This window comes from Engystomops pustulosus, chromosome 7 (assembly GCF_040894005.1).
Source record: "Engystomops pustulosus chromosome 7, aEngPut4.maternal, whole genome shotgun sequence".
In the NCBI taxonomy this organism is placed as follows: Eukaryota; Metazoa; Chordata; class Amphibia; order Anura; family Leptodactylidae; genus Engystomops; species Engystomops pustulosus.
Genome location: NC_092417.1, coordinates 71,538,772 through 71,555,922, shown reverse-complemented (window position 1 = coordinate 71,555,922; position 17,151 = coordinate 71,538,772). Strand labels below are relative to the sequence as shown.

The window sequence follows — 17,151 nt, the reverse complement described above, 5'->3', positions numbered from 1 at the left end:
ACACCGACATGTACATTTGTCACCCTTTTCAGATTGTAAGCATGTCTAGGCCATGACATCTAATGCTCTGCTCCAATTCACCTCAATGGGAGATTGGGTCCAATGATCAAGTGCCACATATGTCAATGCAGCAGAAAATCAACGGTCTCGTAAATCTAAATGGCTCGAGACTGCAGAGACTAGCGACTGTGAGAATGGCAAACTATTATTTTTCACATATTTAAAGCACCCCTATAAAATATGTCCAGCTGGTCCATATCATCTTTGTCTCCTCACCTGGTGATCTCCTGCTGCAGCTGGGACACCGAAGGCACGTAGTAAACCACCCCAAAATACACGGTGGGCTCCAGGGCATACTTGTCCAACTGCTTCTTCAGAGGTTTCTCCAAATCCACCCATCGTTGCTGGTTCTGCTTGTTGTAATACCAGAGGCTGAAATAAGTCACCTAACAAGAGAACAACAGAAATATTAGAGCCATAAGCTCCATCACTGGCTTGTATATAGTTAACTGTTTACCCATCATAAAAGAGAAAATAAATTAGAATAAAATGGGAAGAGACCACTCTGTAAGTTGTGCTCCCCAATGTGTACAGTAAGTACAGAGTAAAAAGACTCTTTTCTATCCAAACCACAAAATATTAGTCCCATAACACAGAAAAATAAAATACTAGGATTAATTACTCCATTACCAGAAGCCGAAATCTAAAAGGAATCATCTGTAACTTTACCTATCTATTTTTTAAGGTTTTATTCAAAACTATACATTTTGAAATGTTTTGTTTCATAAAAAATTGTCCCCCTCATTTTTACTATGGTCACTAAGCATTATAATAGATTAACAATTATGTGCAGCCATAACCAAATTACATCACAGACGCAATTACAATAGAATAGAACTCTAGAAAACACCATCAGTGCCCAGTATAATGTCACAGCTAATCTACTCCACCTCCCTCCACAGAACATGCCTAGAAAACTCTCTATAGACCTCAATGGGTTGGCTCTAGACCATTGCTGTTTATGTATCACTAAATCCGGTTATTAGAGCCCTTTAACATGGCAGCACTCAAAGACACCACAGACAAAAAAAAAATCAGAAAAAGTGATAACATTTACAGTTTTAAGTGGTAAAAAAAAGAACATTTGTGACACATTAAAGAACATGTATCTTTATTTTAACCGCTGCATCATACTGCATTCCCATCGTTTTTACAATTGTTTTTTGAGCAAAACCACTCAGTTCAGGAATTAAACAAGATATGTGTCTGCATCAGTGTAGCTACAGCATTCTCAAGGTATGTTTGGTTAACAATGCATGAAAACAAGTTATCCAGTGGATGTCTCTGCTGCAGTATTCCTAAATGTATCTTTTGAACAAAAGCTTAGTTCCATGAATTACAAAGAAAACAAAAGACATGTAGCACAATGGCAAATTTAGAAAGATACATAGCACTACCAAAGTATGCTCACTTCAGCCTAGTTTAAAAAGGAGCAAAAGAAAAAACTGATCCTTTTCCCCTATTGACTTAATGAGGATTTATATGATGATATACTCGTTTGGCCTATAGCTCCTGTAGTATACACTGCCTATCCAGAGTGGGGGAGTAGGTGAATATATGCATGCCTCCAACAATACACTTTATTCATACAGATCACTTTACATAACCATCTTATGAATGTCTGAGAGTTGGAGGGTGCACATAAATATCCTGTATTACCGCACCTGTTGACCCTGTACACCTCATACTAGCTCCATTACTCCAGACATGTGAAGACTTGTCCACCACAGAGGCCTGAGCAACCCCCTCCCCCCAATCCTTCAGAATACAGTACAATACATGTAGTTGTAAAGAAATGACCTACCAACCACCCTTGACATTTGTAATTAATCATCAAAAGATTGGATATTCTGGCTAAAGTAGACATTATCACAGATGTAAGAATTGGATACATTAGCTCAGGGAACAGTTTAACACGACTCGCTTACAGAAGTCATACAATTGTATATAAACGATTCTTTTATGCAGCATTTTGTTTAAGTTACTATGATAACCTGACCTGACCCCCTCCATTTCAATGCAGTTCCTGCTTTGGCGTCGTCAGGCTATGCATCATTCAAAGTCAAATCGCTTTCGCAGCCAATCAGAGGCAGGTTTGTAATATATTTGTAGAGGTCACCAATTAGGCTAGTGATCAGTGGCATCCGACCACTCTTTCAGTTGGCTATAAGTGTCTATTCTGACAAATTCATGGCATTTGAATAGAACAACGTGGGAATGACGTCCTGATACATTGCCAGCCATCAAACACATGCAAAATAACATAGGAATGACAGCGGCACATCACCCAGTGGGGATGGCAGACTAATGTCAGCTATAGATGATTGATCATTGTCATCCTAAATATAAGGATACATAATGGAGCTGTAATATACAACAGCGCAGTATATGGTAGTACACATGAAAGGATTAGATACAGTGGTATTTGTAGTTGCCTGCATGTTCACACGACAAGTATTCCAGTTCCCCCTTATTTTTATACCATGGCTGCTCTTCTACTATATCACGCTACTCTTTTGCCCTGGTGAATTATTTTGGTCTACCCAGATGATGACGCAGCTGGGCAGGAATGATGTGAAGACACATATAGCCATCATGCAGTAAGTCTGGCATCTTAATCTGCTGCGGAGAGTCATCGACCATCTGGGTGCAGGACCTACAAATCACATGTCCGAATAGCCACCATAGTGCATTCAGCTGTCTATCAAGGCCGTGGGACAATAAACACATTGTGACATCATTTGGTGACAATGGACCTGTAATGAAGAATACAATGAGAACTAACATCTGTACATCCAATAGGCTGGCTCCATTATAGCCCAGGAATGCATTGCACAACAGAATCTCTTGTGGAGTAGGCTTGACAGGTTTGTTTGTGCATAGCACAGAGCCCCAGCTTTCCTATACAATGCCAAGCTGTGAGCAGACAAGTAACGTCAGTATCTCAGGCTGTGCGGGTCTTTGCAGGGCAGGCACGTGCTTCACATTCCACATAGCAGCTCAGCTATTGCACTTATCTCTATAGTTTCAGTGAAACCTGTGACTCAGACACTGAACACAAACAACAGAGCAACAACCAACTTTTAATACCAAATGGCGAGATTTCCCAGAATCCTATTTAATGAAACGTGTTGGTTTAGCTGGAAAATATCCCTAAATGCTTAATAAACCATGGGATGCCATTTTTGAATTTTATTTACCATTGCTTATAAACCATTTCTATGATAAGGACTTGGTAAGAAGCTGCACTGGGTTTCTTTTTTGTAGATGTTCCTTCTCACACGGACTTCGGCTCTGTTATTGTCTATGAAGAGAGATCCGGCAGGGAAGCAGCACGATGGTTGCATGTGTAACGCTTATTGGTGTTCTTCTAAATGGTTATAAACAACATTTATTACCCATTTTTTCCCTCCTCTTTATACTTTGCTTTACTTACCCTACTTGGTGGTTGCCTCCCCTCTAACCACTTGTGTTTCTGTTATTTGTATACCGTATACACCCGAGTACAAGTCAAGTTTTTCAGCACAATCCTTGTGCTTATGCTGGATTGTATAAAAAAAAAATAAGCTTAATACTTAAACTCCAGCGCTATGCTCTGGCTTCATCTTCTCTCCGGCAGAATGGTCTATGCACTCTCCGCTCACAAACCACGACAGGGCAGTGACACCATTGTGTGTGCACAGGCAGAGCACATAGATGTGCATCTGCCCGCGCTGCCGGGAACCTGAAAACCAGAAGAGGAGATACAGGGAGAAGAGGACATGGAGGGCAAGCACTACTTTCATTTTTTAAAGGAGCTGGGTGGGGGATTTCAATAATGAAGGGGGCTGCTACTGTACATTTAATTAGTAAGAGGAGGCGGTTGGATACTTTATTGAAGAGGGGAGGCTGCTGGACATTTTTTAAATGAGAGGAGGCTACTGGACATTTTATTAAAGAGTAGCGGTGCATTTCCCACCATAGACTTATACTAGAGTCATTCAGTTTTACCGTTTTTTTGTTGCAAAATTAGGCATCTCAGCTTATACTCAGGTCGGCTTATATATCAGTGTATACTGTATGCGTTTTAAATCTTTTGTTTACATTTGAATCACATGATTTTGCAACCATGTGTCTAAATGTTCCGGTGTTCTTACGGTCTTTTTTTCTTAAAATTGTATAATTCACCCTGTGATCGACCTCTCTCTTACAACCCACATCTTGGGTTACAATCCTCCGTAGATCAGATAGATTCACAAGTCCGTAGACAGGTGAATACTTCATTTATTGACTTATATTTTATACAACCTTCATGTGGTCCTGTGAGCCTGTGTTTACTAATTATTATCTAAAAATTTTGCTCTTTTGTCTCTTGTAATGTTTTGTTGGAATTGCAGAACAGGAGCCATGCAATCCCTACTATGATTTTTTTTTTTAAGTTATAGTAGATGTGCTGAAATAATAAAAAAAAATATTCTCCCAAAGCTCTGCAAAGCCTTTAAAGGGCATGGACCAGTCTACAAAATCCTCTAATATCCTCACCAATCACTAACTGTTTAAGGTCTGTATTGCTTCCCTACACTGATACACTGTACAAAATGTAAAAGTTGAGGCTCTGAATCTAAGAATCTTCATTTATGTTTCATCACAGCCAAGATCATGTCACAATTTAGCATAATCTTTAGCCAATATCTCAACTGTGTATAAAAGGCATGAGAAAGGTAAGTTCTGCTGTGTTAAAAACACTGTACATAATGCACCATTAAAGAAAATATTCAGCTTCTGCGTGCGAATTAGAATGTTTCAATTCAATGGCAGCAGAGATAATTAAAAGTTGCATTAAGTTATTGCAAAACAAATATACTATTATATACTAAAAAGTCCAGTGGGTGGTTGAAAAGCCTCTCTATGTTATTATACAGAGATAATTGTCAACCACTTAGTAGGTTCAGCTTCTGGACTATAGAAAGAGCAGGATCACTTAAAGGGGTTTTCCCATGAAAGAAAATGCTCACAGAGATAGAGAGAAACTCAGCTCCACGGCATCACACAGAAAGCCAATATAGCTTCCCCAACCCTAAGTCAGAAGTTACAGGGTCATGTCTAGGGGTAACTGAAATTGTGTACAGCAGGACTGATAGAGACAGGTTGGACTTATGTCTGTGAAATGCTTTACTTTTGTTAATAACAATGAATTAGAGAATGTGTTATTTTGTTATCCTGAGTACATATAAGAAACTTGTCTTCGTGGGAATACCCCTTTAAAGTTTATTCACATATCAGCTAGTATTCCTCAGTTTGCGATGATGATATGATTTTCAAGGACAGCATCTGACCCTTTTTAGTTTATGTATTTATTCTCATTTCATTTTTTTTTTCAATGGATCAGTGGTCTGTTGAAAATATTTTGGAGTATGTCCTATCTTTTTCCTATTTCACAAACAATTTTTCTCGCTGATAATTCTGGGAACTAGGTGTTCAAAAGACTGGTGAACAGATGCCACTCAGATATATAAAAAAAAAAAAAAAAAAAAAAAAAAAAAAAACACAAAACATGTGGATACAATACTGATACAACAAAACAGACAGACCAAAAAGGTTCAGTATGCGGTCATTGGAAATCTCAGATAGCATATTGAGAAAAAAAAACGGATGTGTGAATAAGCCTGTATAGTGTTTTCTCCAAGCATTGTGTATACCCTTTACACACTTTCCAGACATTTTTCTGGTTTCCAAGAGTAATTTTTAGGTCTTCAATGAGTGTCTTAGTTTTCAAAGGGAGGTCACTGGTCACCTGAAAATCTTGAAGCAAATACAGTAGCATGGTTGTGTATGGGATTGATGCGCATTGGCCAAATCCTGCATGTAACCTGCAACATTTCCAGATACCCTTACACTGCTAAATGCTTTGATTGACATCCACTATAGAAAAAAAAACACAGCAGGCCTTGATGCTCCAAAATGCTCAAGACCAGGTTACTGGAAAACAGAAAATATATGTGTGGGAAGCTTAATAAAGTGCCATAAAATGCAGGTTTTACTTATCAGGTGTTTTTGGGGTGGGTAAAGGCCTCTTAACATGACAGGTTCCCTTTTATCTGATGAAACATTTTTCAATGTCTATCACATGTAGAGCCCAATAAAAAAAAAAAAAATATAGCACTTCATGTCAGATAATCCTCACCTCTCGGAGCTCCAGCCTCTGGGCCACAGCCTCCAGACACTCCTGCCCCGTGCTTTCCACAGACAGGGTAAATTCCACAAATTCATTGTTGAGCAACTGGATGCGGGCAACCAGGCAGCTCTTGCTGGACACGGTGTATCTCCTTGTCCGCTTTAACTTTAGCCCAAAAGGAAGTGGCATCTTCCCAGATCCCAGAAGCGCAATCAGCCGAAGCGTCTACCAACCAGATCATCCAGCAGCCATTAAATATATAGAGAAGAATCTGCACATGTGATACATTCAGGAATCTGTGAAAAAGAAACAACAGAGACATCAGTTCTGGGGGAGAAGAGAGAGCAAAGACATCAGCACATGGGGAGACAGGGCTCACAACAAGAAAAACTGTCAAAAAAACTGCATCTAGGAAGTTAAAGGGAATCACCTACCAATTGCCTCCAAAGTCATATACAAATGAGATGGAAAGTCACTTACAGACTGTTGGGAAAGTGTCACTTCAGAGCCCAAAATGTTGGTCTCTACAGTACCTAGAAGAGTAATTACATATGTACTAACATCTACTGAGCTGCTGTCAGTATCCCAAGGCTTTCAGTCTGAGCAGCCGTATCTTACCCTATCATATTAATACCGTTTGCTTAGCTGGTGAACTGAAACTCCCGTGGACATTTATTCTGACGTCACATTCAATAATTCTATGGTGAATCCAGATTTCGACTTACAAGTAGCCCTGTCCAGGAGCTGTATGCACAAATAATACAATATTTGTAATTGTAGTAATAGCAGTAGTAAAAAATGATATGATTTGTAAAGCGCTATGGAATAATAATAATAGTAAAAGAAATTGTCTCAAGTTCTGGGCAGCAGAGCAGTCTGATGACACCATCAGCATCTACAATATCATCACCTATATTAATAACCACATTCCAGCCTCCAAATTACCAGTAACATAACTACTGCCATTTCCTCACCCTATACATTTACATTTAGCAGTTATGTAACTCTCCGATAACAGGTGAGAGGAATATTTGTAGCCAGACATGAGTCACAACTGCAAATATAGCATCAGGGCCGCAACTGATGCACAAACTTAATGTGGGGATTACAAAGTATTTATACATTAATGACCTGGATGATAATGACAATGCAAAATCTTAATTTCATGCGACTTAATAGAAGCCACGATCATAACAATAGGGGTTAACTCCGTAAAAGACTGATAACCTATCCTGTACTGAAACGGAGCTATATCCTGTATTATACTCCTGAGTTGCACTCTCTATCCTCCCCACTGTGTAAAATTATATCATAACTTATCCTGTACTGACCGTGAGTTACATCCTGTAATATTTTCCTGAGCTGCAGTCACTATTCTGCTTGGGGAGTCAGTGTACATATATTACTTTACCTGTAGTGATCCAAGTTATATCCTGTATTATTGAGCTGCACTCCCTATTCTGCTGGTGGTACAGTCACTGTGTACAGACATTACTCATCCTGCACAGATCCTGATCACCTCTGGCTACAGAAACTGCTCTGGGTGTCATTCCTATAGTCAGCTCATATACACGAGGCCCATAAAACAGGGGATTATTCCTTCTGTATAAGGGATTATGCTGAGCATCCTTGGTTAATTACTATAGAAAAAACTAGGGCCACAACTGACTTTATACCTACGATTATGTATTCTTGGTGTAAACACTAAAGTAAATACTGGAATAGCCTTCTGTCAAATGGGGTACAATTATTTTCAGCCACTTCTGGGAAAGTCTAACGGACAAGGCCAGGGGTATAGCTCTCAAATCTCTTTTGGACATATCTGTATAGCAATGCAGTATCCAACAAATATAGAAACATCCATTACAGATCGCCAAAGAATTCTTAAGTAAAAATAACCTAAAGGGTTACAGAAATGCTCTTAAGATACAATGTAGGCAGAATGGATGCAGTGACACTATACTAATATACTTTGTTTCTGGGTGTATCTAAGCAGCAAGCAAATAGCCTGGTCCTGGAGGCGAGCCTCATACCTCTCCATTACACTCACTGAATTCTTGTGGGTTTATTCAGCTGCCAACTACAGATTCAATTTTTGCCAAGATGAGCGGTTGCAGAGCGGGGAAAAAAACGAAAGCACAAGACCCATGACTCAGTGCCCACTGGCTGCGGAGGTGAAGCTGGCAGAGCGCACGACCACACCTAACACAGCAGGGTCATCACCTCTGCAGTCCAGAGATGGTAATTCACGCAATGTTTCAGCATACATAGATACAGAGCCTTGTAAATGCTTCATTAGCCAGTAATGACTTCTAAAATGTATCCTGATTTTACAATCCTCAGTGAGCAGAAATCTCTCTGAATCTGCAGGTAAAATTTATTGTAAGGATAAAAAAAAAAAAAAAAAAATTAAAAATCAATCAGGGTACAGGCAGTCCTCGGGTTACGTACAACATAGGTTCTGTAGATTTGTTCTTAAGTTGAATCTGTATGTAAGTCGGAACTGTATATTTTATAATTGTAACACCAGCCAAATTTTTTGGGGTCTTTGTGACAACAGGATTTTAAAAATGTTGGATTAACAATAAAACTTCATTGCAGACACCTTTAATAACTATTATAGCTCTTTATTGTAGTCTAAGGATAAAGTACAGCAAATTACCAATATCCAGAGCTCCGTTTGTAACTAGGGGTTGTCTGTAAGTCGGGTGTTCTTATGTAGGGGACCGCTTGTATATCCATTTTGGACCAGTTCACACCTGCACTTAGACCTCAGTGTGTTCCATGCTAAAGTGATAATATCAGAGGCCTGAATGCAGGAGTGAACTGGACCCAAGACATGGCACACACTAAAGCCACAATTTACATGTTGTAGGGGGGTAGAGAGTAGAGAATAATTTAGAATTACAACAACTGGATATCCATAGCCCCAAGTATAAATTTTTAAAAACACAAAGAAGAACCCAACAACAAGTGAATAAAGGTCTATAAAACCAGCTCTGCTCAAAGGGCCGGACCTTACTCCCTTATCCCAGGAAGGTACAGCAAGTGGTACCAGATGTGTCTGCCAACAGGAGAACTCTTCATATGTGTTACGCCCCATCAAGCATATACTTAATACATAAGAGGCTCTGCCACTTATACATCTGACAGAATTGATGAGTCCCGCTCTCATTTCGTGTCCTTTGATATTGTGCTGTATGGAAAAATAATTATTTTTGTCCTGTATTTACATCTCACATTTTGTAACTTAATGTTATGATATATTTACAGTGTTTGCTTATGAAATGTGACTAGTCAGGATAGAAGACAGTTTCTCTTAACAACGGCCGATCTTTTTACTTTTTCTCCAAGTTGCGAATGCTCATGCAGAAAATCTGCATCAAATACTTTTCTGCATGCATTTCCCTCCTTTTCCCCCTATCCCTTTAGGTTGAGGGAATTCTGCATACAAACCACATGTTGATGCAGATTTGATGCAGATTTTCACTCTTCCATAGACTTCAATGTAAAAATGTAAATGTAAAAAATTCATGCAAAAAAATCAGTGAGAACGCACAAGAAAAATTAAATGATCTTTATCTGATTTTCCACACTTTTAGTATATAGACTAATAACCTAGTAATCGTCATGTGCCTTGGCCGAGGCTGCACTTAATCGAGTCTTTTTACACACATTATAATAGTATTGCCATCCAGCCGCCATCTTAGGGCTCCCATCTTATTTAGCATTCTTATAGCACCTGTTATTCGGCACCATCTTAGTGGTACTTCCGATTCGGCATCATCTTGGTCCTCACGTTTCCACATGCATTTGAAGAACCGAGGTGTGAGATATATAAAGGTGAGAGAGATAGAGGCTTCAGACCCGTGAGGAAGTTACCATCGGCGACAATAAGTGGGGAGCCTCTCTTGGGTCTTGCCACACCTATACCACACTATGACCTATTATCTGCTAATACTTTTTATCCCCCAAATTTAGGTTGGGAGAAATAGGCATTCTGATTGACTTGTTACTGTTATTTATGCTTTGTTTCTATCTAGTTTTCTTGTTGACTGTTACAACTAGACTGTATTGCCTGGCGACGTTGTACCCATCTGGACCTTAGGGTTGGTAGGGGTTGTGCCATAATTTGATCCATGTGACCCTTTTGCTGGCTGTGGGTAGTGATTAGGTTGGAGTGACTATACCCACCCCACTATTTTTAGTGTCAGTATTACGGTACTTTTAAATGTTTTTAGATGTCTCATACAGGTATTTACTATGGTCATTTGCATATGAATGAAGTGATTTTCTAATAGAATTTTGGTCCATTTGTGCGCACTTCTTAACCTAGGATATTAATTTCCACACTGAGCAACAATTTGTGAGTGAAAAAAATGCATTGTCTACATGACTTTTTTCTTTAGGGTACATTCAGACGGCCATCTGGGGGGTGGGTGTAAATTTGCGGCCGATATACGCCCCCATAGACGGCAATGGTGGCCCAACGGCCACGGGTGGCACTGTTCCGCGCCGTACACAGGGAAAAGATGGGGCATGCTCCATCTTTCCCCCTGTGTGCGGCACTTTTCTCTGTGGAGGGGTCACCTCTCATGTGCACAGCAGTATGCCCGCCCTGTATTACACCGCGGATTTTATGCACTGATTTTGGAATCCACAACGTATGCCGATAGCATGCATAGCGGATGGATTTTGCTTGTGGAATGGCTGCAGTATAGTGGCTGTGTACATTATGTAGCCATTGTGGATTATGTGCAGATAGGCTACAGGTTTCGTGATCCCTGAAAGCAATATGTCAAGTGGCGGAAAATAATTTACTGTTAAAGCAATAAATTATTTCCATAAAAAACATGTAACACCACAGACGAGCCTATACACAGGGTGATCGACTCTTGGATACAAATAACGGTCTAACAAGACAAACTAAGGGTATCTGCCCATGTTGCAAAAAGGCTACACGATTCATCCCAGTGCGAATTCTGAAGCCATCCTGTAAGCATCAGAAAGCAGCCAATGCTTTTGGTGTGATTTTGCATTGAATTCTCTAGTGGGATCCCCAGCATTAGCTCACTATTATTCTACAATGTGTGTATGGGGTTGTTATCCCATATACTTCAATGCTACTTTGCATACTGCACAGCAAACCCACACAAAATATGTTAAGAGCGCAGTTAACCAAAATTTTCAATTGGTTGAAATGTTTATAGTGAAACATGGATATTTAGTTGCATTATCTTTCCATTCATGAAGAATAATTTAGAAAAATTAGAATGAAATAAGTACTAAAGAAAATCTGATATAAACAGTTCAGGCTCGTGACAAGCAGTAACCTCCCCAGATATCATTTCAAAAGGAGCCCTCGCAACTATTCCAGATTTGTTAGAGCACTGAGAAGGAACAGGCTGCCCTGCCAAGACCTGGACCCCCCCAGCTAGAGTCACGGCTCTTAATATAGATCTATGAAAAACCCATCCAGCCTTCCAAGAAAGAACCCCAACCTCCACCTGGGACCTTTCTTTCACCAACATGAACCAGCTTCTTTCAGCTCAAAAATGTGCCGCTCCTGGAGCAAGCCAACGGCGACAATGCGCCGCTCCTGGAGATATAGAAAGTAGAAAATATCAGCAGCACTCCAGGACGAAGAATTAAATCAAAAGTCTTCCATTATTCAACACAGATATGGTGCAATGTTGCAACCATATAGGTCTTTGTCAAGCAAGATTAGGAAGACTTTTGATTTAATACTTCATCCTGAAGTGCTGCTGATATTTTCTACTTCATCTGAAATTGGATTCTGGCAAATAGGATCAACATCTGGCTGGTCCTATCTATAAGCGAGTTACTACTTATTTGTTGGCTAACTGGATGCTGCTCCACACATGCATTTTCACCTGGAGGTATACAACTTATCACTCCTGGATGGACACAAAAGCTCTGCAAGGGGTTGTAAGCAACAGCAGCTCCCCATTGCATGACCCCCGGTTGCACACAGCAGCTCCCCATTGCATGACCCCCGGTTGCACACAGCAGCTCCCCATTGCATGACCCCCGGTTGCACACAGCAGCTCCCCATTGCATGACTCCCGGTTGCACACAGCAGCTCCCCATTGCATGACTCCCGGTTGCACACAGCAGCTCCCCATTGCATGACCCCCGGTTGCACACAGCAGCTCCCCATTGCATGACCCCCGGTTGCACACAGCAGCTCCCCATTGCATGACTCCCGGTTGCACACAGCAGCTCCCCATTGCATGACTCCCGGTTGCACACAGCAGCTCCCCATTGCATGACTCCCGGTTGCACACAGCAGCTCCCCATTGCATGACTCCCGGTTGCACACAGCAGCTCCCCATTGCATGACTCCCGGTTGTACACAGCAGCTACACATTAGATGACTCCTGGTTGTACACAGCAGCTACACACTGTATGACTCCTGATTGTACACAGCAGCTACACACTGTATGACTCCTGGTTGTACACAGCAGCTACACACTGTATGACTCCTGGTTGTACACAGCAGCTACACATTGTATGACTCCTGGTTGTACACAGCAGCTACACATTGTATGACTCCTGGTTGTACACAGCAGCTACACATTGTATGACTCCTGGTTGTACACAGCAGCTACACATTGTATGACTCCTGGTTGTACACAGCAGCTACACATTGTATGACTCCTGGTTGTACACAGCAGCTACACATTGTATGACTCCTGGTTGTACACAGCAGCTACACATTGTATGACTCCTGGTTGTACACAGCAGCTACACATTGTATGACTCCTGGTTGTACACAGCAGCTACACATTGTATGACTCCTGGTTGTACACAGCAGCTACACATTGTATGACTCCTGGTTGTACACAGCAGCTACACATTGTATGACTCCTGGTTGTACACAGCAGCTACACATTGTATGACTCCTGGTTGTACACAGCAGCTACACATTGTATGACTCCTGGTTGTACACAGCAGCTACACATTGTATGACTCCTGGTTGTACACAGCAGCTACACATTGTATGACTCCTGGTTGTACACAGCAGCTACACATTAGATGACTTCTGGTTGTACACAACGGATACACACTGTATGACTTCTGGTTGTACACAGCAGCTACACACTGTATGACTTCTGGTTGTACACAGCAGCTACACATTGTATGACTTTTGGAAGTACACAGAGGCTCCACAAGGTATAACTCGGGATGTACACAGCAGCTACACCATGTATCTCCTCTGGGATACACTTCACACACACAATGTATCACTCCTGGATGTATCCAATAGATGATCCATGTTTCACTAGTGGATGTGCAATGTATATACATTGTACGAGAGGGCGAGTTCTCACCTGTGGCACGGATGCAGGGCTCTCAGTACCAGGCAGCAGTGGGGCTCCTGTCTTGAGTCCACATTACAGGGTGCAGAGCCCGGATCCACAGCTCCCAGTGTCCTGCTTCCAGCACTTCTCCACACTTCCTGTCTGGGAGAGCTGGCAGCAGATCACTCCGCGCAGTGATCAGGCCTCTGGGGGAAGGGACGTCTTAAAAACATTTCTTTTGTTAAATAATCCTGCCGCCTGCTGCCTTCTTTGTGAATGCCAGTTTTCCTGAACAATGAAGCCTGGCACCAATTAGAAAGTTAGTGAAGGATAGAGAGAAGAAGTCCCGCGGAAGAATACGCGGCTGCCTCTAGAAGTCTTGCCCGCTGCTGCCCATGATGTAAGGGGGATGGAATGCCAGGCAGTGTCAGTGCTGGGACAGCTGCTCTCCTCCAGCACCGGGACATTACAGAAATAGAGGGCACCTACCATATCCACACAACTGGATATATACAGCTGGGATACCGGGAGCAGTAACACCGCTGGTTATAAAGTAGTAGGTAGAGAGGGGCAGCAACACATCATTTGCCTCTTAGGAGTCTGGGAAAGCTGTGTAATGACATTTATGGGGGTGCTATTGTTCCCTTTTATTTAGGAGTTAGCGAGAAAAGAGCTATAAAATAAGTGGAAATCATTATTTTTGTGAAAGACCCATGTAGAATGTAAGAAGCCTCCTCCAATAGAACCTGATGTGCTCCAATGGTCCACTGATGGAGGCCATTCTATGTGGCACAATTAAGGTGCAACACCCCTGCCAATGCATAGGAAGGCTGGTAGTTGCGAATAGTGCTCTCTCCAGGCCAGGAGCTGTTAGGGGGAGTCATGAACCCTCTGTAGGATGTTTCTAGAATTTGGGATATTGTGTAATTGCAGCTGTAGCTACTGCCTGGTAAGTAGGCTCGAACTGGAGGATCCACCGATAGGCCCCTGAGTTTGGTGGGCCCCCAGACCCTGCATAAGAAGTGCTGGATAAGGCAATCTCTCTGTAATTTAAACATATATTTAGATGAATGGTGAAATCCAAGAAAAATAAACAGAGATACAAATATTGCTACCTAGCGCACGATTATCTTTGGACCGATCAATGGCATAGGTAGAATAGATAGGTACTAACCTTGTGAGGTTGTGCTGATAATCAGACACACCTCTGTTGTAATTCTGTGTAAGATGTACTGCTGCCATGTCTACACCCTTTTTGGCACTGGGTCTGCGCCTCAGGTGTGTTATGGTACATCACTGAGACCCCCATCGATCAGCATAGGGATAGGGCCTAACTTGAATTTGTGGGAAAATCCCTTTAATACTTAACCCCTTAACGACTTGGCCTTTTTTAGTTTTTTCACTTCCATCTTTCACTCACCAACTTCAAAAATCTATAACTTTTTTATTTTTCCACATAAAGAGCTGTGTGATGGCTTATTTTCTGTGTAACAAATTCCACTTCATAGTGACGGTATTTAATATTCCATGGCGTGTACTGGGAAGCTGAAAAAAAATTCCAAATGCAGTGAAAATTGTGAAAAACCACATTTGCGACGTTTTCTTGTGGGCTTGGATTTTACAGCTTTCACTGTGCGCCCCAAATGACATGTCTACTTTATTCTTTGGGTCGGTACGATCACGTGGATACCAAATTTGTATAGGTCTTATAATGTTTTCATACATTTAAAAAAATTAAAATAACCTGTACAAATTTTTTTTTTTAATTTTGCCATCTTCTGGCGCGAATAACTTTTTCATACTTTGGTGTACGGAGCTGTGGGTAGTGTCATTTTTTGCGAATTTTGATGGCGTTTTCATTGCTATAATTTTAGGGACTGTGCGACCTTTTGATCACTTTTTATTTATTTTTTTTATATTTTTTAAATGGCAAAAAATGCCATTTTCGACTTTGGACGCCATTTTCTGTTACGGGGTTAAACGCAGTGAAAAACCGTTATTATATTTTGATAGATCGGACATTTTCGGACGCGGTGATACCTAATGTGTTTATGATTTTTACTGTTTATTTATATTTATATAAAATATTGCCGGCAGCAATATGCAGCAAAGACTTACCGCCTATGGAGAGGGCTCGGCTTGCGAGCCATCTCCATGCACCGGGACCTCGGGCGCGCCATACTTCTACGCCGCGCGTCGGGAAGGGGTTAATAAACAGAAAAAGCAAAAACATCCAAATATAAGCCGAGTAGTTTCCATATCACATTTACTGCGGTACCCAGAATGTCCTTTGTTTCAGATCTTATTTTCGTTGACAGGTTGTAACAATTGATCCGAGCAGCTAATCCCATTACATCTACCATATGTCTGTCTGGACATAATCCTGAACAAGGACTGGAGATCACTTCTTGTTTCCAGACTTTTCCACCATATACTATAATAGTACCCTAGGGATAAATGAGCATACAGTGAAATATTTCTCTTGTCCATTATCTTATCACCGTCTTTTCTTTTAAACCATTATCTGCTGCTGGTAAAATGTAGGGTTTCCATCTTGGCAATAATATCATTATACAGTATACGTGGCTCATATTGGCAAACCTCCTCTAGCATGTCCATGTGCCTAAGGGGGTGCCCAGCATTAACTGATCAAAGCATTTGTCTAGCATGTGTTACACAATAGTGCCCAAAGGGCTAACTATGGGTATCACTGTGATTATTTGAAGGGGTATTCCGTCAAGGACGAGTTTCTTTTATGTACTCAGGATAACAAAATAACACTTTCTCTATTTCACTGTTAGCAAAAAATGCAGCATTTCACAGATATAAGTCCGACCTGTATCGATCAGTCCTGCTGTACACAATTTCAGTTTCCCCTAGACATGACCCAGTAACTTCTCACTTAGGGCGCGTTCACACGTTCCGCTAGCATCGCGTTACAAACAGCGCAAAGGGGGCGGGGTTCGGGGCGATCACATTCTTTATCATATTTCCTGGGAAACGCATATGCGATCAGCCCAAGCCCGCCCCCTATGCGCTAGCGTCGCATTACGAACGCGACGCTAGCAAACGTGTGAACGTGCCCTCAGGGTCGGCAGCCCTCTTGGATTTTTGTGTGAGAGCATGCAGATGAGATTTATGTCTGTAGCCACACCCCCTGCACAGAGCTCATAATGAGACACAGACATTTGCTGCCAGGAGATCATGAGCAGAGAGAAAGAGATGCTGCAGACAACATACTACAAGGAGATAAGGGACCCGGGGGAAGGAGGAGACATGTCTGTGGAGGCACATGTCTGTGAGATGTAGTAGAGCCCACAGTGTAACAGTGTAATGGTCTATCAGCCTCTGTGTAATAGGCATCTCATGCAACTCTGATCTGTCTCACCTCCCTCTCTATGTGTCAGCAGGGGCGGACTGGCCATTGTACCCACCGGGAATTTTCCCGGTGGGCCGGTCGGTCCTGGGCCGGTGTGGGGCCGGTCCGGAGCTGCTCCGGGGCCGGTCCGCACTTCCTACAACTTTTGATTTAATCTATAGTATTATTGATTAGTACACAGACGCAGCGCAGCACCGCTGCTTCTGCGTCTGTGTATACAGGCAGCTACAATG

At 41.7% G+C, this 17,151-nt stretch overlaps 1 protein-coding gene across 2 annotated transcripts in view; it reads right to left on the bottom strand.

Moving 5' to 3' along the window:
• The window catches only part of PTPN21 (protein tyrosine phosphatase non-receptor type 21), a 35,391-nt gene extending 21,653 nt beyond the window's left edge, over positions 1-13,738 (bottom strand). The window contains exons 1-3 of one of the 2 annotated variants that reach the window (XM_072116707.1): positions 13,570-13,738; positions 6,224-6,510; positions 277-446 (exon numbers count right to left, since the gene is read on the bottom strand). In XM_072116707.1, coding sequence (XP_071972808.1) covers positions 277-446; positions 6,224-6,403 — 350 coding nt within the window. In that variant the 5' untranslated portion in view covers positions 6,404-6,510; positions 13,570-13,738. The remainder of the gene's footprint in view (positions 1-276; positions 447-6,223; positions 6,511-13,569) is intronic. The other variant, XM_072116708.1, reaches the window with a different exon arrangement.
• Between the last annotated feature and the right edge of the window lie 3,413 nt (positions 13,739-17,151).